At 36.6% G+C, this 22049-nt stretch overlaps 2 protein-coding genes across 22 annotated transcripts in view; one reads left to right on the top strand and one right to left on the bottom strand.

The window, feature by feature from the left end:
• Positions 1-14990, top strand: part of LOC105336026 (zinc finger protein 142) — a 42479-nt gene extending 27489 nt beyond the window's left edge. For 5 of the 8 annotated variants that reach the window (XM_011440192.4, XM_011440193.4, XM_066079921.1 and 2 more), the window contains one exon: positions 5453-14990. In XM_011440192.4, the coding sequence (XP_011438494.3) occupies positions 5485-12975 (7491 nt within the window). In that variant the 5' untranslated portion in view covers positions 5453-5484 and the 3' untranslated portion in view covers positions 12976-14990. Of the gene's footprint in view, positions 1-23; positions 1297-2452; positions 2665-3349; positions 3726-5452 lie in introns of those variants that run through there. The other 3 variants (XM_011440191.4, XM_011440190.4, XM_011440187.4) reach the window with 3 other exon arrangements.
• A 1708-nt stretch (positions 14991-16698) lies between these two features.
• Positions 16699-22049, bottom strand: part of LOC105336025 (piezo-type mechanosensitive ion channel component 2) — a 49132-nt gene continuing 43781 nt past the window's right edge. For 12 of the 14 annotated variants that reach the window (XM_066079905.1, XM_066079906.1, XM_066079908.1 and 9 more), the window contains one exon: positions 16699-18820. In XM_066079905.1, the coding sequence (XP_065935977.1) occupies positions 18538-18820 (283 nt within the window). In that variant the 3' untranslated portion in view covers positions 16699-18537. The remainder of the gene's footprint in view (positions 18821-22049) is intronic. The other 2 variants (XM_066079911.1, XM_066079919.1) reach the window with 1 other exon arrangement.

The raw sequence follows: 22049 nt of genomic DNA, 5'->3' as shown, positions 1-22049 counted from the left end.
AATTAGGTTTTGTTTGTTCCTCTGTTTACGCCAATTCATGGGGATTTATGGTAACACGAGATGATAAATTTCTTCAAGACAGAAGTTGGCATATGACTTTAAGAGTAACCCTAGTCTTTTTTATAATTCCTAAACAATGTCAAAAGTTGACAATGGTGGAGGGAGGTTATAAATGGTGCTTGGTGGAATCCTGATGGGGGTGATGGACTTGTCTTGTCAGAGCGCGAGCTGGCACGGAAAATACTGCATCTCTGTGTACACATCAAACATAGGTAAAAAATGTCAACTGCCAAAAGCATAGGAGTCGACCAAACTTGAGACCAACATGATAAAAGCTGGCCCTTGGGGAGAAATCTGTTGTCAGCTGTGGAATCGTGTGCTTTTTCAACTGTCAGGTGACCACACGGTCTTTCTCTGGTGCAGATGATTAATTCCTCCGATGTGGAGGTGGGTCTGCTTACACCTCTCTTAAGTTCAAGGGGTGGCATTTGTATTCTAACTTCAAAGATCTCTAAGGGATTTTTGATGTTGCTTCTTTTTGTTGATTGAAGCCATTTCTTTGATTGCAGCATATCTGTGTGTTAAAGTTTCTTCAATTTAGTGCGAATTAAATACCCAGGTGAAGCTGGTATCAGGCCTTCATCCAAATGGAAATAAATTGTCAACAATAGAACACGGACCAATTTTTGATGGCAGGTTTTAAAAGTCTCTCAGGTGTAATGATAAGTTTTCCAGAGTGACTTCCCTTTTTTATGTTTTCGTTGACCACAGCTATGTGTCTGGTGGGAAGTCCTCCCAAAAAGGCAAAGTACCTCTGTATTTGTTTACCTAAAGATGAGTAAATGATATGCAGGATATTCTGTCGCTCAGGTATTTCTACCATGAGAGACTGTTACATACAACTTTTCGGCATCAGAACATTAACTGATCCACTCAGAAACCATGGCCCAGGGCAGTACAATCAATCCAATAGGTTAGGCACCAATTAGTCTTTGATGGTCACAGAGAAACTTTCACCTGAGTCTTCTAAGAATTAGCTCCAAGGCACATCATGTAATTTGGCATTAGTTTGGAGGGTGAATGCTTTGGCTGTTTGTGATGACACAGGAACTAAACTAATCAATTTCTGGGGCCTCACCTGAGTAGAATGACACTGGAGTCAGTTTGTGTGTGTTGACAGTCAGAGAAAGACGGGACTGTTTCAGCTTCACTTGTCATCAACGTACAACACTGTTCTTGTTTTCGGAAGTTATCAATACACATCCTGGACATTTTCATTAATTATTTCTAATTATGGTCAGTATTTAATTTTTAGATTTTAATTTTAAGTTTTTGGAATTTCAAAATATTTCTACATCTTTATATAGAATGTTTTTATGATTAATAATTTCAGGTGGTGGCATTTTCACTTTAGTAGGATTTTAGAGTTAAAAGTTCAAGATTTCATGTATGCATTTGGCATCACTGTGTAATAGTACCTTTTTGAGAAGTACCTGTCTTAGATTTCTAAACCTTCAGTTCAACATGAATGCCTCAGTGCCTGACAAAAAAGGGATATATGATATGACGCACCTATGTAGCCAGATTTAGTAGCAGTACAACTGAATTTGTATCCACATGAAATATTGTGAAAATGCTACTTTATCTGAAAATTTAATACATGACATTTCAAGTCCGGAAGAATATTCTTTAGAAGTAAAATTTTGTTCAGGAAGCTAAATTGATAGAAATTGCAGATTTCTACATAAACATTAATGGCCATCCTTGATTTTATGCTCTTTTTGGAAGTTCTAATCACTAACTGTAACATATAGATCAGGCAGATTCTAGATCCTGCTTGATTGTAATACTGCATTAAGAAATATAAGTGATCTTGCTTAATTGCGTCACATGATTGTACATTGGAGTCGTAAGTTGGTCATGACGAATTGACTATTGCTGATTGTCCAGGATCTAACTGATATAATGGATTCCCCCTCTCGTGCTTTCAGATGTCATTGAGCTGAATCTAATCTCTTTGTGGTACAAATGTTACAACCACTATACATAATACTTCTGACTCTTTCCCCCCTTTATATTTAGCAACTTATCCAACTCTTTTTTGTCACAAGACTTCATTGTGTTATAATTTGGAACTGAAATACTTCAACTGCTCAAAGTCTTTCTGCATATATAATGTTATAAAAGGAGTTTGTTACCCCAGGATAATTTTTCTACTAGCATAAAAAAGAGAGGGAGAGAGAGATAAATTCTTTGAATCAAGTACCTTCTCAAATTTCACAATGTGTTTATCACACATGCCAAAAAGAAGTATCTTGAAATTTACAGTATGAAATTTTTGTCAAGTCTGATCCGCTAGTCCTGAACATTTTTTGGTGTTGACGAGAAGGAAACACTTATGTTTCCATGGGTGCAGTTTCTATCCAATGAAAGTTGATGCTCTTAACAGGAAACCTTTGCAACCAGTTATAGAAGAATGTAAATTCTTCTTCCATACTTAGTACAAGTACTAAGCATGTGCTTTCTTTAGATCTGTAGGCTTTCAGATAACGGGTCCTTGTATACCAGACTTCTAATCCTTCCTGCTAAACAGCAGAGTTTTAGTTAGTCAGTGAAAGGAACTTTTGCATAACACTGGACAAAATAAGGATATGTCACTCAATGGTAAGATTATCCTCTTGAAATTTGTACATGAAATTCGTAATGGCAAATTTTGCAATTGTCTAAGTTGACAAGGATGAAAATTTGGGATACATTTTTTTTTCTTGTTTTTATGAAGATTATGATGCGCTTGAAATCATGTACTTAATGGCAAATTTTGCAATTGTCCGAGTTAATAAAGAGGAAATTGGAGATTTTTTTTTTTCTTGTTTCAATTCAGTTTCAGATTGTGAATGAATATCTTGTAAATCTGATTGTTTGCGACTTGAATTTTTCAAAAAGAGGTGGAATTCAAGTGGTTTTTAGGAGGTTCTCTTCAAGTCCTTAAATCCTCTTGGCAGATTTTTGAACATCCTTGATTCTGCCATCTTGAAAAATAGTTTCAATCCTTCAAATTAGAACTCTTGTGACATGCATGGTTTTATTCAGATTACTTGGCAGTATTTTTGGAATGGACTGTTAGGACCTGTTGGATTTAAGATTTGATAATAACGACAGTTTTCTGTACCTTTATATACCTGCTACAGGTGGAAATGATTGATAAAATATTGATACCTTGAACTTCATTATAAAGAGATTAGAGAGACTGTGGGATGAAATTCAGATCTCAAGTAGATAAAATCAGGCACCAGTGCAAACATGTACTTTGTATACGATGATACTATGAAAGTATCAAACCGTTGGGAGATAATAAGTCTCTGATGTGCTGTTTAATAGCGGTGTGTGAGTTGACTGTTCCGATACTTGGAACGGTGAGTCGTCCTCCTCTTGTCGTCGTATAGTATAGTGTTGGCCGACTGCAGTGTCACAGACAACAGGTTGTTGATTCAGCATCGTACATAATCCAACCCCTCTCAAGTGTTACACGGCAGTTTGCGGGCGTCTGTGACAGGGCCCTGCAGGATCAGTTGGATTTGGTTGGGTCACTGGATTGGAAGGACATTCGCCTACCTTGAAAACAATTCACATCCTTTTTACCACACTGAGTTTATTGAAAGCATTCATGTGCAAATGATGGACTGTTCTTTTCTTACTTTGGGGGAATAATTGCTTTTAACAAAATGGTAGGTGTTTTTTTTGTGTTTTTTTTTTGTGTGTGTGGTTTTTATGTTATTTTTTAAAGATTTTAGAGCTTGTCAGGATTGTTAAAAGAGCAGAATAATTTAAGAGAACTTTTAAAAAATAATTATCATGGGAAGATATAAGAATTTTTTAAATTAAAAACAAAGGTAAAATTAATATGTATCTGACATCTTAAATGGAAAAGCCATTTTTTTCCCCTTTCTTGATACTGGGAGTATTCCGTTTTACCAGGAAATCTATGTTTATGATATCTTGTTACACATAGCTGGAAGACACATTTTAGAATGTTGAAAAGTACTTCAAAGATGTTAAGACCATATATATCTATTAACTTTCCTTTTTTCTAAAAGTTATTTTCATCTTTTATTTTAAAAAGAAATGCCATTATGTCATAACGAGAAGACTAAAGCCCCGAAGAATAAGTCTTTATTTCATTTTCACTTTTTTCTACGGGATAAGATTGGATGGTTCTTCCTTTATCCATTTACGACGCAGTTATCTGTAGGTATCGGGTTTCTATGACAAAAACTTCCTTTTTGGAATACTTACCTGTTGTTTTGTTTGTATGGAATCCAATGCTACTAACTTATTAAATTTACTGTGATCTCTGAGGTTATATCAACTGTAAAAACGGAGTTCTTTTGGATAGTTCAGGAAGCAATCACTTTTTTTCCCCATTGCTATCAAATATATGTATAAATATGTAAGGAAGGTATAAAATTCAAAGAAGTTGACACAAGTTTTAGTAGACTGATAATTACAATATACCACACCTGCAAGTTGTATTTGTCATTAATTAACAGAGGTATTGATTGAAACAAAACATTTGCTCTTTATTTTATTTTGTTTTTATTTCCAATTACGAGAAAAGAAAAACAAGATTTATTGCTTTCCCTCTCTGAGAAGTACGTGTTTTTCTACAGTTGGAAGTTGACAAATTAGTAAACTGTTAATTTTTGTAATCTGGAAACAAAGAACAATGTCTTCTGAGGGACAGGATGTAGGTAGGGGAAGTTGGACTGGCTACAAAAAAAAAAGATGAACAGATAACTATAGGAAACAGCAGGGACGCTCTGTCGTCAACCGCCAAATCTTAATCCATATCTCTGAATACATTTGCCTGTTAATAAATAACACTTTAATTAAGTGATATTACTAAACTTACCTGGAATTGCCCAGAAAGACGAAAATAAAAACTAGTTTATTTCCCAATAGTTTTTAGATGCATGAGATAGTAGTTAAATTTAAATAATGCCATATTAGTATGTTGAATTCTAACCTACCTGAAAATGCCCACATTAAAGAATTGCAGCATTTAAATTTTAAAAACAATAAAAATACCAATTTCTAAATAAAATGAGAAAGTACTGAGCATTATTACATGACTTTCCTATTACATGAATGTTGCTTTAATCAAACAATATACTGTACTTGTACTGTACTTAAATCTGTTTAGATAGAATAATAAGATTTTATTGTAGGGTAAACAATAATGTGGTCACTTGAAACTTTGGTGAATAATCATGATGATGCAATTAGATAATTTTATTATAGGATATAGAACGAGATTTAGAAAAAATAAAAACGGTAATGATATCATTATTCAACCAGTTTTTCTACTCTGGTTAATGAATACTTGAAAGTACAAAAGTGATTTCAAAAGCGATAAGTGGAGATGGTCCTTCAAAATTGTCATGTCTATTTTCAGGATTACACAAGCGCAACAGGACCTCTTGAATCATGTTGGACAAGGGCCGTAAGTCTGGCGAAAAGGTCACCACTGATGACAGAAAGCTAAAGGCTTGTGGGAGGAACCGATTCTGTAAACAGTGCAAGTTCACCTGTACCGACCCCAAGGACTTTCTCACCCACCAAAAATACGCACATTCCCAGGAAAAAGATCCTGATATACTTAACTCCATAAGTAAGAGGCGAAAAAGTTCTAGCAGCAACCATTGTACTAGTCAGGGCTCACTCGTGAAAAAAACTGTGACCCGATCAAGTGTATCTCATGACAGTGACGAGAAGCTTAACTTTGTTAATGGTAGAAAGTCAGACTCAAATACATTCCAACCCACAGAAGACACACTAACACTTGTAAACAGTGAAGTTAATAATTCTTCATCAGAAGACGAGGCAGTAGACTCTATGAACAAAGAAAATCAGTTAGTTGACAACAATAAAAGAAACTCATTTGATGACTTTGAGAAAATAGATAAAGAGAATATGGACTCTGCAGAAATGGAGCATGCCAGTAACTTTGGCAGCGAGCATGAGGAACAAGATGAAGAAGGGAAGCTGATCATCGCTGAAGATGACCATCTGTCCAGTAAAACACCCACACGCAGTGGAAATATTCAGAATCGCACTTACGTCTGCAACCAGTGTGAATTCAGCTCAACAAGTGCAAAAACATTCCTTCATCATCAGAAAGATGAACACCAGCCAGACATAATCATTTATGAGTGTGACATTTGTGAATATGCAACAAAATACAAACAGAAGTTACCTCGCCACCGAAAACTTCACTTCACTGGCAAAGAAAACAGCAGTTTGCTAGGTGGCTATGACTTGGAAAGTAGCTTGAATGAGAGCAAAGACAGAAGTGGAAGCTTTAATGAATCAATGAAAATGGACGAAAACAATCCAAATTTTGTCCGCAATGTTGTCGATGATGATGAAGATGATGATGAGGAAGAGGAGGAAGAAGAAACTCTACCTCAGAGCGAAGCCCCAGAGATTGTTAGCATGCCTGATGGTACACCTCATGTTGAAAAGAAAAAACGCAAAACCAGACAGGAAGTGGACCCTGGGAAATACTTCGAAGTTCAGGATGACACTGGAATCAAATATGCTTGCTCCAAATGTGGAAATGTTTACAAATGGAGAAAATCACTGAACAAACATTGGAAAGAAAAACATTTTGGTGACATTCCAGATTCCAGTGTTCCTCCACCAGGACTTGCCAAACTCAATAGCCTGAATCATGTGCAATATACCTATAGATTCCCTACTCCTAAGGGAATGGACCGCATGTCACCCTCATCATCCCAGAGAGGAGAAAGATCAAGGTCGGAAACTCCGGTCAGTATGGTGGAACGCTACCAACCTGGAGCAGAACTCCTTGAAAATAGCAACATGTCGTCTGTTGTCATGCCCCGCTTCATTGGACCATTCATTACCGACTCGCTAGCAGGAGATGACCACTCTCAAAGCAAAAGAAAATCTGAGGCACTCTTTCCAAGGATGATGGATTCTAGTCGTGAACAACCTATAGACTTTTCTGTCAAAAAGGAAAATGAATACAGTCCTTACCTGAAAGGCTCTAGATCGTCTCCTTCCTTCAACAATGACCAAGCTTGGTCTGAACAAACCTCCAGTCTGGATCTCAGTGGGAACAAGAAGGAAGAAAGTCCTATACTTCAGTGCAATAGATGTTCCTTTGTAGCTAAAACTTTAGTTGACTACAGTTCTCATATGACTTTACATTTGAACAAACGGGCTTTCAAGTGTGCAGAATGTCAAGAACATTTCAATAATGTAGAAGATTTGAACAAACACTTTGGAGAAAACCACGCAGAAAAAATCCATGAGCACAAGGAGGCTATCCAGAAGATCCCCCATGGATTGCAGCAAACATATCACCTCCTGAAAATGCCTCTCAATGCCATTGGTTCTATTGCTGTGTCTGAAGCCTCTACCTCGGGACCCAGTGAACCCAAGTACCTGAAATGCAGCATGTGTTCCTTTGTTGCAAAGTGGCCGGCTGAACTCCAGAAGCATGCAGTCTCCCACTCTGAAGAGCGACCGTTTGTCTGTATGGTCTGTGGATCCACCTACAAATGGAAGTGGGACTTAGTCAAACACTTTGAAAAAAGCCATAACTCCCTAACCAACCCATACAAACGCAGAGAGCAAGGGTCCCCAGCTCCTTTGAACATGAAACCTGAACAGAGTTCTGGCATGAAATCCCCACCAGTTCTGTCCCCTGTGCCAGGTTTCCATGGGGACCGGCCCATGTATCCAATGACCAGTACGGCGGCAGCTCTTATAGACACAGACACATTCCATAAAAGAAGTTTAGACAGCATGTCCTATGAAGAGCCTTTCCGTAAAAAGAGACGCCTCTCTGACACAGACATGCCGAATCTGATGGACCAATCGCAGAGTGACTCCCAGGAATACATCACAGCAGGGTCTCTCGGCTATGAACAAGATGATTCTAGAGCCAATGAATCGGCAAGTAATGACTCCCAAAACAGCTTCAGAATGTCTGGTGCATCTGCTCTACGTGACATGGAAAACCTCATTCCTCCAGAGGATGAGAAAGGAAACGATCCCAATGAAATGTTTGGTACCTGTGCCATCAATCCTCAGACTCAGATGGCCGTCATCAATGCAGTCAAAAAGCGAATGGATAATGGGAAACAAGGCAGTGTCTCCTCCAAGTCTAGAACAAATGACAAAGACAAAAACTCTGACATACTTTTGCCATACAAATGTCAGATATGCGAGTACAGAGCTAGATGGCCATCTGAAATCACCCAGCATATGAAGAACCACTCTGATGAGAAGCCTTATCACTGCCCAAGATGTAGCTACAAGAGCAAGTGGAAGTGGGATGTAGTTAAACATTTGAAGCGCTGTGGAGGAGGTACCATTAGAGACGTCATTGACACCAATAAGATCAAGAAGCACTCGGCTCCACCCAATGTGACAGTCATGCCACAGGGGTCATTCCAGAGGCCGGGCCTGACTTCACAGGCCAACTCTTCTCAGAGGAATGCTGAAAGTCGCTTTTCCATCTCCTCAGTTGCCGAGGCTCTTGCAAGCAACAACAGTGCAATCATGTCAATGGCCGATATGAACAAAGCTAATTATGAAGACTATGAAAAAATTATGAGTCTATCCAGTAGCCAGCAACCAATATTTAAAAGCATCATCAACCAGGGGGTTTACCATTGCTTTGAGTGTCCATTTGTTGCTCAAAGTCCAGCTGAATTAAAGCGCCATGCAGTTCTCCACTCAGAAAACAAACCCTTCAGCTGTACCATCTGTGGCTATAGCTCTCGATGGAAGTGCGACCTCAAGAAACATATTCGAACCTATGGGCATTATGACCAGTCTTTGCATTCCAAGTCTTCTCAACAAAGCCCATCAGACAAATTCCAGTACCAGATAGCGCAGAGAGACATCTACCAAGATGACCAAGACTCGGAGGATCGAACCCTGTACAAATGCAATAAATGTGTATATTCTACCTTTAAGAAATACTCATTTGAAATTCATATGAAAATCCATGGAGACATAAAAAAAGAAGATGGTTCTTCGGGTAAATACAACTGTAAACAATGCGACTTCCAGGGGGCTGACTTGATTTCCCTACTTCAGCATAAGAAGACTCATACTGGAAAACCTACATCCAACATTTCAGCCATGGAACAATCTAATGAACAGGTGTCCAACAGAACCTTGCAGAAGCACAGAAGGAAACCTGTTCAGCAGTTCCGTTGTCCAAAATGCCCCTACACCTGCTTCAAGCGCTCTGGCCTAACCATGCATGAAGCCATGCATCAACCTCGTGGGGAGGATGCCCTGAAATGTTACTACTGTGACTACAACGTTTTCAGCAAAGGGCTTCTTGTACAGCACATGAGGCTTCATCCCGAATTTGATCCAAATGAATGCAGTGAATTTGCTGAAATTTTAGAAAATAACGACTTTGACAATATGGACACAGAAGAAGATGAGTATCTACGAAACATGAATGATGAAGATCTGGATGACTATAGCATGATGGATGAGGACTCGCGCCAAAGTCCTAATGACCTGAACAGCTCAGGGTCAAGCTTCAAAGCAAAAGAAAGTGGAGCATTAGACCTCTCCAGTTCCAGCTTTACTTCCATTGCTAACGATTCTAAGAAAGCTAGCATGTTTGAACAACCAGATAGTCCAGCTTCTCAAATGCAGTTCCCTTGTGAGTGGTGTTCATCAAGGTTCCCAAACCTAACCACCCTTTATCATCACGCAAGCACACGGCATCCAATGGAACTACGCCTTCAAGAATTGGGAGAGTCACCAAGCATGGCCCTGCCCACAAGAATGAATGATCCATATTTAGAGCGCCAGAAACGTCTACAACAAAAACAAGAGCTTCAAAACCAAGAGTTGGAGCAACACAAGATGCAGCTAGAGCAACACTTCCAGACACCCATGATGAAAAATGCATTGAATCAGTCCAGATACCGGCCTATTGAGCCCAAACTTCCATTTTCACTCTCAGAGAACACATCACCAAATCCAGTATACAGTTCTCCTTCAACTAGCAGTCCAAGCACCAGCACCTTCTCTAAAATTTCACAAGATGCAAACAATAACAAGTCAGGCATTCCAATTTCACAGTCCTCCACTCTGGTTGCTCAGGCTTTGCTTGCAAAGGCCAAGAAATCGACTAGTCCAAACAAGAGAGGAAGATCATTCCAGTGCACCAAGTGTTCCTTCACCGCTCCAAATGCAGTCACCTACCTACGACACATTGAGAGACATGGCAGCAACTGCAGACACACCTGTCGTTTCTGTGACTACAGCATTGATCGTCTCAACCTCCTCTATCAGCACATGAAAGGCACCCATGGAGATCTCTGGAGGGGAACTCCTGAGGAAAAAATCAACCTGACATCTAGCTCTGGGGGTAAAGGCTATTCCGATGAAATGAGATCAACTGACATGAACTCTGACAGCATGAACAACAGCCTGGATGGTTCCTTTACAGGCTCATCTACTGACTGCTCTGATATCAGCGACGAAGCTTTCAACTTCTCCATGAATGAAATCAGAGTCTACCATACAATGGCTGCCAAAGGACAAAACCCAGTTCTGACAGTTAAAGAAGAAACCACTTGGTATGGTATACCTATTCAAGTCTGCTCCATCAATGGAAGGAAGAGCTACAAATGTCCTAAATGCATGTATGTTAACAGCAATCCCAGTAACACTGTTAATCATGTCAAGTTTCACGGAAGCAACAAAAGGCTTTCCTGTGATAAATGCGACATTGGTGTGGACAATATGCGACAGCTAGAAATCCATTACGAATGTCTCCACCCAAAGAACCCAATCTTCATTGAGCGCTCACCAAGCAGGATTCCATTTGTAAGTGAAGCCCACAACTCAGTGGAGGAGAACAACAACTTCCTCACCTGGAGCAAACTCAGTCAGAAAACCTCCAACTTGATTCTGCCAACCTGCACCAAATGTCCTTACAAATGCAGAACAGTGGAGATGCTTCAGTACCACTTGACTCTTCATAACCTGAGCCGAGAGTTCAAGTGCAACTACTGTGAATTCAGTGTTGACTCGCAGAACCTGTTGCTGAAGCACTTGGGTGTTCACAGAGAGCCGTATGAACCAGACCTGAGTAAGAATGAGGAGGAGGAAATCAAGGCAGCTAACCTTGGACCAACTAGTCAGAACCAATTTCTGAGCAAGATTGATTTAATGCCCAGCAGCTCCCAAAAGGAGATAAAGGAGATTGAAAATAAACTCACACCACAGACCCTCAAGACTGTGCTGAATAATCTGAAAAACAGCACTGGGAGACTGAGATACAGATGTGCTAGGTGTCCATACTTCTCTTTCTGCAAGAACAATATCAGTAAGCACCATAAACAGCACATCATTAAAAGCAAATTCAAATGTCAGTACTGTGACTACAGTGCAACTAGAAACTTCTTGAGGCTGCAGCACATGAAGTTCCATGATAACAGTGACCTTTCTGATGCTAAATCTGCTGACTACCAAGACATCATCTTGGATCCTTATGATGAAGACGGTCTGAAAGTACTAAGCAGCATCCAGACACCTGAGTCAACCACATCCACAAACAGCGAAGACAATATCAAGGACTTCTCTGATGAAAACAATGAATATACAGAGGAAACGGATGCAATGATGGAAGGAGGAGAGGACTTTGATGAAGAAGAAATGGCTGCTCTAGAGCAGGCTGAATTTGAAGGTCTTGAGGAAAAGAAGACCTCTGATGTTGAGATGGAGATACAAGACTCAGATGACAGCTTGTCCGAGATGGATCCTTCAGCCCTTCAGCAGCAGATGTCCATGAATTTGTCTGGGTCCATGGCAAGTGAGGAAAAGATTCGGTACACCTGCTCTCAGTGCCCTTACAAATGCAATGCTCTCAGGAGCTTTAAATGCCACATCCATATGCATGGCTTGAATAAGAAGTATATTTGTGACTACTGCAACTGGAGTGCTGATCGACTTAACCTTCTGTATCAGCATCGCAAAGTTCACCTCAAGGAGCCCAACTTCAACCCATCTCCTGAAGACATTGTCTTCCTAAACCGAAACTTTGCTCTGGAAAATGATGTCAAAAGTTTGATGTCCCCTGAAGACATATCCATCGACAAGCAGAAAAAGAACTCCAGCCCTGTAGATGAGAGAGCATTACAGAGAATGTCTGACCGCCAGTTTGCTGGAAAGAAGATATATGGCTGCAAGCTATGTCCTTTCTCTTGTAACAACAAAAACAGCTTTGCTTACCACAAGAATCTTCACAAGATTGATGCCAGATACACCTGTAACCAGTGTTCCTACAGCATTGACCGCTGGAATCTTCTGGCCCAGCACATGAAACTGCATAAAATAAGCAACATGCAAGGCCAGGACAGGAGCAATACAGATGAGATGAATGCTTCCAGTCCTGAAGTCGAGCCTCAGTTATACTTCAATGCTGGAGACAGCCTCAATGGCAGCGAGGTGGAAAGTGAAGAAGAGAAGGCTCAAGACTGGAAGTGCAGCAGATGCCCTTACAGTGCCACCTCACCAGAGAAGCTGAAGGAGCACTCCCAGCAGCATCACAAACACAGCAAACACAGTTGTCCATACTGTGACTTCAGCGACTCGGAGGAAGGCAACATGCTCGAGCATGTGCAGCTTCACTTCCCCAGCACCAAGCTCGACACCGAGGCTGTCCAGGCCATGTTGGCCAAACAGGGGGGCAAGCTACCTCACTCCCCCGAAGTTCCAGTGGTCAAGTCCTTCAGGAGGGACACAAAGAAGTCTGAGTCTGACTCTGTGGAGAGAGAACCGTCCAACGAGGCCCCGAAATCCAGGACCAAGGTCTACGTTTGTCCGTACTGTGAACGTGAATTTGACAATAAAGATCTCATGCTTAAGCATGAGAGACAGCATCTAATTGGGTCCAAGTATTAACAATGTACGTTGATAGAAAATTGTGTTTATCAAGAAAGATTAACTTGCCTTAATATTGAGAGGTGCTTTACAATTGTGCAATTAATCATACTCATATTGGAGTGCTTTTTTATCAGGGGTTTATTAGATTTTCTTAACAAATAGGATGGTGTATAAATCCTTTTTTTCCAATTTATTTATTGTATTCAACAAAAATGATGATCACTTACTTATTATGCAATTATCGATGTATAGCAACTTGGATCAAGTGGTCTATTATCATCAAGTACTTGTGAGTACGTGTTTCATGAGATGTGTTTCTCGATCAGGAAGTTTTATATATATATATATTGTGCTAGAGGTAGTTGTGTAACATTTACGTTGCCACAGGTTCAAAATTAAGACCCAGTCTTTCACGATTGTGTTCAGATAAAACGTGTGTTAAGACTAGTGACATAGTGTCACTTGGTATTTTTATGATACGATGCTCTGGTCCAAGTGTTTTTGACTTTTATGTTAAAAATGTGTGTGCCTTTATTATTAATTCATGTCAAAAGTGCAATGTTTATGTTTTTCAAGTTTGTGGCCTAATACAGCCTCTTAGGAAATCCCAAAAGTATGAGAAAACCACGGCATCAAAGTGTTTGCCATTTTTTTCATGAAATATTTGTACATACTGTTTAATTTGATATTTGTATTCACTATATATTAAATTTCGTTTTCTGCAGACAGCAGATTATTTTTTGTGTACATCCAATTTTTTTTAAAACTACATTCCAATACAGCAAATATGCGCAGTTTTGTGAAATAATCATGTGATTATGTCTGGGTGTTTTTGTGTTTTTCTAAATATATATATCATTGATAATAGTACTATTTATGCAGGTATTATAATATATGATTGTTCCAAATACACAGCTGACGTCACGTTTGAGTGTTTACGGAGACTCGAAGACGACCAAAGGTTTCTTTGATGTTTCTGGAATTGTCTTCAACATTAATGTCCAAATTCATCACTATGCAAATTTCTACGATTTAATGAGAATTTTGGTGTCTTCCATGTCGCAATCAATCTAGACATCTTTGTTATTCAAATGATAATTTTTTTTTTCATTTTTTGGTGGAATTGTCTTTTTTTGTCTTCCAAGAATATTGTGGTTCAAGGGGAACAACTCTATTTTATTACCAATTTTACATACAAATGTGCCTTATATTATCAATGGTTTAAGTCCAGTTGTCATAGAAACATTTTATTCTTGTGTTTCTCCAGATGGTAGAAATTGGCTTTCTGCTAGATTGCCACTCATTTTCACAATGGCTTCCAAGTGTACATTCTTGTTGCTTTTTTGTTTCATTTTTTTTTAACCTGTATCTTAGACTCCCAAGTTTTGTTATTTTTTTTTTTGTGTACAGAAATACTGGGTTTATTACGATACGGAAATACGTGGAAAGAGACAAGTGACATGAAGACAAAATCTCGGTTTCATTATCATACATGCATTTATAAATTAAATAATGTCCAACGACATGCTAATTTCAGTGACAAGAGTTTGACAGTAATGATGAGGTCGATAAGCCGCAGTCAATTTGAGTTAATTACTGAATTCTCCGGTCTTTGTCTCTTTCTGTGTCGTCCCAGTATGTGATGACCCTAACTTCTGTACGACTGGTCACTGATTCCTGGTGCTATATTCAGTGTACGGATGTATTCATACTCCCTGCATTTTTACAAACCTATTACAACAAAATTTTATCCAAGTTTGTCCCGTTCATATTTTAGTTTATATCATAGTTAATCATGTCAAATCATGTTTATTCCAATGATTTCTTTTGTTTTGTCAGTTCAATGAAATCATCAACTCAAGAATGCAAATTAGAACAAATCTATGCTAAAGAATGTAACAAACCTTTTTTTTTTTTAAACAAAATATCCATAATAGTTGCATGCTATGTAGGCTATATCACTACATTTTAGTTATTGACTATTTTAGAATTTTTTTTCTAATATTAAAGAATAAACTTAATTTAAAACATAACCATGTGTTGGGGTTGTTTTTATTGCTTGTTTAGCTTAGGATCTCATGTAAACGTACATGTCACGACAAAAGGGAGAAATCCAGAAGTGTGTGAAATGGATATTAATATAGTAAACCATGCAATCTTTCCAGGAGATCATTTATCAACAATTATCAATATACTCTCTTATTATGTGTTCTTAAATCAGCTGGATTTAGGTCAGTCACTGCAACTTCTTATGAAACTCACATCAAAAGGAAGTGCTTGTGCACTTGATAATCATGAAAACTACTGTATTTTTTTTTCTTTAATGGTTAAGAGTAATGCTTTGAAGTCCTGAAAAAATTTAGATTTTTTTTTTAATTGTACAGAAAAAATCGTGTGTGTAAAAATAAGACATCCTTAATTCCCAAGCCCTGCATTAAATGATAAAACTATAATAACCACTTCTTTTGTAATGAAATTTGAGTTAATAATTGAAAAAAACAAATAATTATTATTTAAACTGATTGAAACACTTGTACTTTAATAGGATTGTCATTGAAAATTCTAGTGCTTATTTATGATCATTGGAGTAACTAAACACTTAATTCATTTAAAATATTTCCTTCTCATAACAAATAGATATATAATTTATATACCGGTAAAGTTTCAAAATAATCCAGGACCTGCTGATTTTGACTCTTCATGTGCTAATTAAATTCAAGTGGTCATTTACTGTGCTGTGACTGGGAAAAGGACAAGCAACTGGGCCAATATTTTGTAGCAAGCATTTATTTAATGACGATAAAATGACAGCTATACAAGGATGAGCATTGTACATGATTTATAAGACATGATAATTTATCTTCACACAAAAAATAAGAGCAATGCAAAGTCATACAAGAACACTTAAACCTACAGGTATATCTAGAAGCCCAATTCTCGGGCAAGATCACATAAAATATGCCATGATACAAGAAGTATTTTCAGCATTTAATTAATTTTTTCCCCAAAGAATGTTACATAATATAAATATACAACCAGAGATCTTCCAATCATCAGTCAAATGCCTCGAGCTGTCTATCAAATCGCCCTCAAAATACATGTATTTCCATACATTAACACTGTTTTGTGTTTTATTTAATTCATTCACAGTTTTCTGAACCCCTGTAATGAGGACTCTATTAATACAATAACCTATAAATCACCACTTTATGCTGCTGTTGGATTGTTTAACCTTGCAAGGAGATAAAAACATTCATAAGTTTATAAGAATATGTGTTACTTGTGGTTTTATTTGTCATTAACCCGATTCTCGGCTTCGTGTTAATTTGAAATTTGAAAACAATGCACGATTTTGTGGTTATATTTCATCAAAATATGATTTTTCTGTTCATTTCTTTTTCGATAAAATGCTTATTGGAAATACTCTCAAAATAATTGTTATTTTATAAAAGTTACGCAATAAATTTGTTCACATAATATGATCCATATATTTAGTTACCATTGTAATAAAATACTTGTTGAAGGAAACAATTTACCATAAGTCATTCTTGAAAACTCGACAATTTTGAAGGGCATCTGATAAATATTGATGCAATTTCATGATCGAAATCCTAAAATCTATTATTTCATACAAAAGAAAAGTACTGAAAATAAATTCCATCTTCCTTTTTTTTATTATTAAATCTTAATTGAATTTGGTTCTGGCATCATCTTTCCATTTACTGTATGTGGAAGATGGGGTGTGTGTGTGTGTGTGTGTGTGTGTGTGGAATCTATTGATAAGTCAGCAAGTTAACCTAAAACTGAATATTCTAGCACACAAATCTACAGAGGTAGATCCTGAAAATAGTATTCTCTACACCATAATACAATCATGAAACATTTATTGACTAGTTGACCTGATATATAACTACAGATAAACTCAACACATATATCAAGCTACAATTTTAGCTTACAGCCACTTTATCTTTGATAGATAATTGCACATACAAAGGGAGATAATGCAGGAAAAATCTTGCCGTTTCAAATCCTGGTAGGTGAGAATAAACAAATAGTTGTTAAAAAAGAGGCGTGTAAAAACTACAAAAACTCTGGTGATTAAGGTATACAATCACAATAGTTATTTATTGTACACAATGTTTGCAGGTCAAAGCAATAATGCCAATAAGGAATATAGAACTAGCCAATCAGATTTCATACAGTATGCTTTCGATTTGATTATTTACCTATTGCCGAAAGGAATTTGCATTAAAACTCTGTAATATTTGCAAATAACATAAATCTGAAGAACTTCCTTTATACTGGACCATTGGCAAAAAATATGCGTACAGAATAATCCTGATAAAATGATAATTAAATGATTATTAAAGCGATATGTTCTGGGATGAGATAAAATTCATTGAGAGAATATTTTTCTAGAGCAAGTTGCTTTAAAACTTTGTTAAAAAATTAAAAAATATACCAGTACACAAAAAACTATCAATCCTACCTGTTTAAATAAAATATTCTAGAGGATCAATATTATCTTATAATTGAACACCCTATACAGACATATCCAATCATTCTATTGTCTCTCAAATACCGACTTAATGGCAGCCATTTTAATTAAATACGACATCTTCTTGAGATTAATAAATAAAATTTTGGCACTGTAAAGATCCAGAACCAGGAAGATCAGCTGTACTTAAACTTGGTCCACTTGATGAGAGTTTCGGGGGACCGGTATAAAAAGATCAGTTTGGAGAATAAATACTCCTCCATTCTGTAGTCCTGGCTTTCCCGCACCATGTAAATGTCCAGGCACAGATTCAGGATGTTGTCCACACAGGGTAGTTCCTGGTACATCACCTGAGTGGAGGCGCCGGAGAAAAACACACGCACGAATCGTCCGACCACCAGAACCAGGGAGACGTACAGACCAATGATGCTACAACAGTTCAAAAGGGAGAAGGTGCAAACAAAAGTGGGTCATTGGATGAATGCTGTGTCAGCTAAATAGAGTCTAGCCACTTATACAACACATTTGCATTTCACTGACCTTATTTCATTTATAGGAGTAAAGGTCAACATTTTTTACCCTGTAGCTTATCTAGAGTCAAATCATTCAAAAATCATTTTATGGGTTTTTTTTTACATTTTACACTTATTTATATCTTACATTTATTATACATGTATATCATACATTTTACAATATAATCACTAACATTAAAGCACTTGGTATAAATATCATTAAGTTGTACAAAAGTATCATGAGCTCTGCACCAATAGAATAAAAAACAAAGAAAATCATACAAAAATAGCAAACAAGAGATACATGTATATAAAATCTGTACATCAGGACTTCGTCTATAAATAAATATATAGTGTTCTCAATGCACACAGCATCTAATTTATAACAAAGGCTCATATGGCCATATATAGAACAATGTGACTATCTAGTGACTATCTAATGACTACAAAACTTTAAAACAACAAACACAAACTTTCTAGTGAGCATAATAACACTTAATATTCAATATCAATTTTCAAAATTGACATCTGACAGAGTCCAGTCTGTAGTTAAGTTCTTCATTGATCTGATCAATCATTTTTCTTGGCATCTGTAATTATGAGGTCCTTAGGTAGGCGAGTCCATTTGATTCTGGTCTCAGACGAGCGATACACAAAGATTAGTTTGGCATACAGGTCCTCCTCGAGCTTGAACTCGTGCATCTCGCGGACGAGATACACGTCGAGACAGAGCTGAAGGATGTTGTCCACGTAAGGTAACTCTAAGTACGTGATCCTCTCGGCAAGGCCTGTAGTGCTGAGTCTCAGGATCCGACCAATCAAAAGAATGAATGTCACATACAGTCCAATGATTCTGAAAAAGCAGGTTATTTATGTCTCTCATAAAGCAACAAACTATCAGGATATGAAAGGAATCAAGGCCAAAAGCCTTTATAAACACCTGTGAAAAGCAATGACTACTGTAATTTTCCATTTAAGACTCAATTTAATAAACTGTGAGAATAATATAATCTGTGATTGAATTAATTGAGGATTTAGAATTGTCTCCTGTCAAATTCCATTTCTATTTTGTTGCACATATAAGCTGGAGGATCAGTGGTCAAGGGATTCTTGTGCCCGTGTGAGTAGCAGTGCAGTTAGTGAATTCTTGTTGAATAAACATAAATTTTGCATGTAAGTATAATGCAAGATAAAATGCAGTATATCCTTTTAAAAGTCTTTATCTAATGAATATTCTAGACTAATTGAACTACCAAAAAGCTGGATATAGCAGCAAATAAAATATAAATATACCAAGTTTGATAAATTCATTTGTTAGTGGGATGGTAAGAAGAGGTGCTCTAGTATCATTAACAATATAAACTTTGAAAAATTATATAACTTTATTTTCTTAATTAAATTATAATTAATCTGGGAGAGATTCTTTTAAAAAATATATTATTAACATAATTCATAATTCATTTTTTAGAATCAAATTTTTCCTTCTAAGCATTGATTAATTAATCAATTAAATGATTATCAACAAGAATCATTCAGTTGGAGGATGAGTGCAAACAGTATTTTCATGGCATAGCATTCCTATAAATAAAATATTGGAAAAGGCTAAATTTTTTGTTAAATTCTCTAAACTCATGACCATTATCATAATTCTATAGTCTTACATATGTATTGATTCAGAATCTATAAAATGTCCTATAATACTCCGTTTTTACTCATATCTTTTTCCTGTACAACAGTACCGGTATATATATATCTCTGACGATTTGTATTTTTGTGTATTCTCTATAATAATATATGTTCCTCTTGTACCAAATTATTTGGTTTGAGTGAATAAACTGAACTTGAACTTATAGAGCCCCCTCCCAAATTAATTTGAAGAAAATATTACTAACCAATTAATATTGCTTTTCAAAATGATTTGCATAATTCACAATTTGGTAAACATTCAGGGTTACAGAAATAATTTGGTAACATTGCAACTATGGACCTTGAAGTCAGTTAGCATGATTACCACAAAGGGAATGCTGAATCTTCATTGTAAAAATAAAACAAGAATATCACATTATGAATCTGTCTTCTGATATATTCATTGGCACATAAACTGCATTTACTGTCTAAAACTGATCAAAGCCACAATTTGCATAAGGCACCGGCATGATCAAGATCTATCTTTGTTCACTGGCTTTTTGAGGCAACTAAGTAAAAGATCTGCTGCAACTATTAATTTAAAAATAGAAATGACTGTGCAGACATGCTAGACAATTTTGAACCAAAATAAATCAGGTTACTTATGGTAGCTTAATGAATATGAATTTTTTTTTCAAATCATATATTATCTATGACATGTTGGTGATGACCTTCAAATTTGTGAGTCTAATTGTATCAATCTCTGATAAGAACAAATTATTTTCAAATGTTAGGCAAGGTGTTCTGATGACCAAGTGAAGGTATTGGCATGGGCATTATGAATTTGGTTTAATATCAAGAATATTTTTTTTTTAAATTATAGATCTAAAGAGTATTGGAATGAAATTGACAATTCAAATTAATGAAAAAAGGTGGGGGAAAAGAGTTTGTGGTAGATGAAATGCCTAATATATGTGCTTATATAAGTTGTCCTGTTTCCCAAATAAAGAACTGCAAACAGTAGCATTGTCTAGCTGCCTCGTATTTTGATAATTGTCTAATTAATTTTTTTTTTTAATTTAAACATTTATGTACATATTTTCATTAATTTAGGTTATTTCACAGAAGAAAAAATGGAAAACGGAATTCTTTTTTTAAAACATCTCCCCCCCCCCCCTCCCCCAGTGAAAGAGATATTCCTTTTGAGGGGTTTTATATATTGTTGTTATTTAGCATATTCATTTTACAAAATCGTTGGTTGTTTCACATGGGGGGGGGGGGGGGGGGGGGGGGGGGGGGACCACATATGTCTACAGACTAAAATACATTCCATAAAAAGCATTTTGCTTTACAAATTGTAACGTTTAAAAAAAAACAATTATCAAATATATTTATTAAAATGAAAATTTACTGTAATATCTAACATAAACATGTGATTATTAAGTTTTTATGCAAAAACCAGCCGCTAAATACATGTAGTATTTTCCTCACCCATAGAGACAGATTTCAATGAAGAAATTTCTAAACCCTCCGTAAGTAAAACTTTCGTTTAAAAAATTATTATTTGACTACAAATTTTAATTTACCGGGTAATATAAATCTATTAGGAATTGTTTAATTCTTTTTAGTGAACAACTTTGTTTTTGAAAATCTGACAGAAATAGAAATTCCAAAATATTGGATGTAAAATGTAGGTTAGAAACAGGTGTTGGCGTTCACAGTTCTTCTTTAATTAAACTAAGTAAGATAATAAAAATGCTTCAAATAACAAATGCATTTTTCACTTCATGTCCCCCCCCCCCCCCCCAACCAACAACACTCTGCATCAGAATCTCTCACCATGGGCCAAGACTTTTGCAAATCTAAAGGAGGCTTTTTTAACATAGTCATGCTTTAGCTTACCTGTTTAATGTCGATGGGTTCAGATGAAAGATTTTGATTTAAATGCACCTTCACTTTATAATCAGTAGAGCCCCATTCTAACATTACAACTCTAACATTGGTGATAAGTTTCACACTTTAAGATTAGCTACTTTCTTGCTCATCTTCATCATCTTCAACCCAGTCTGGATGTTGGATGCCCATTGCATTGGGTAAAAAATATGCTATTTTGAGCCCCTGAAACAGGGGCCATTGATTTACTGCAAATTGATTATCCCTGACAGGAGTAATGGGCATGCTGAATTCCATGATAAATCTGTATCTATCAAATATTACACTAGAATTTTGTTATTAATTACCAAGCAGTTTTACGTAGGGAAGAACTTATTATAATGTTCATTTGTTAATTAATGGACCATCATTTGAGTAACAGAGGTGACATTATCAAGATGTTAAATCATTAAAAAATGAAAATCTACAACATCCATAGCTTTTCTCAGACTGAAACTTAATACACATACTGGTACATTCAAGCCATTACCTCAACCGTGCATGCAAAATTTCACACAAAAAAA

Source organism: Magallana gigas, chromosome 3 (assembly GCF_963853765.1).
Source record: "Magallana gigas chromosome 3, xbMagGiga1.1, whole genome shotgun sequence".
NCBI lineage: Eukaryota > Metazoa > Mollusca > Bivalvia > Ostreida > Ostreidae > Magallana > Magallana gigas.
Note: the sequence above shows the minus strand (reverse complement) of the source record. Positions and strands in the feature narration are given on the sequence as shown.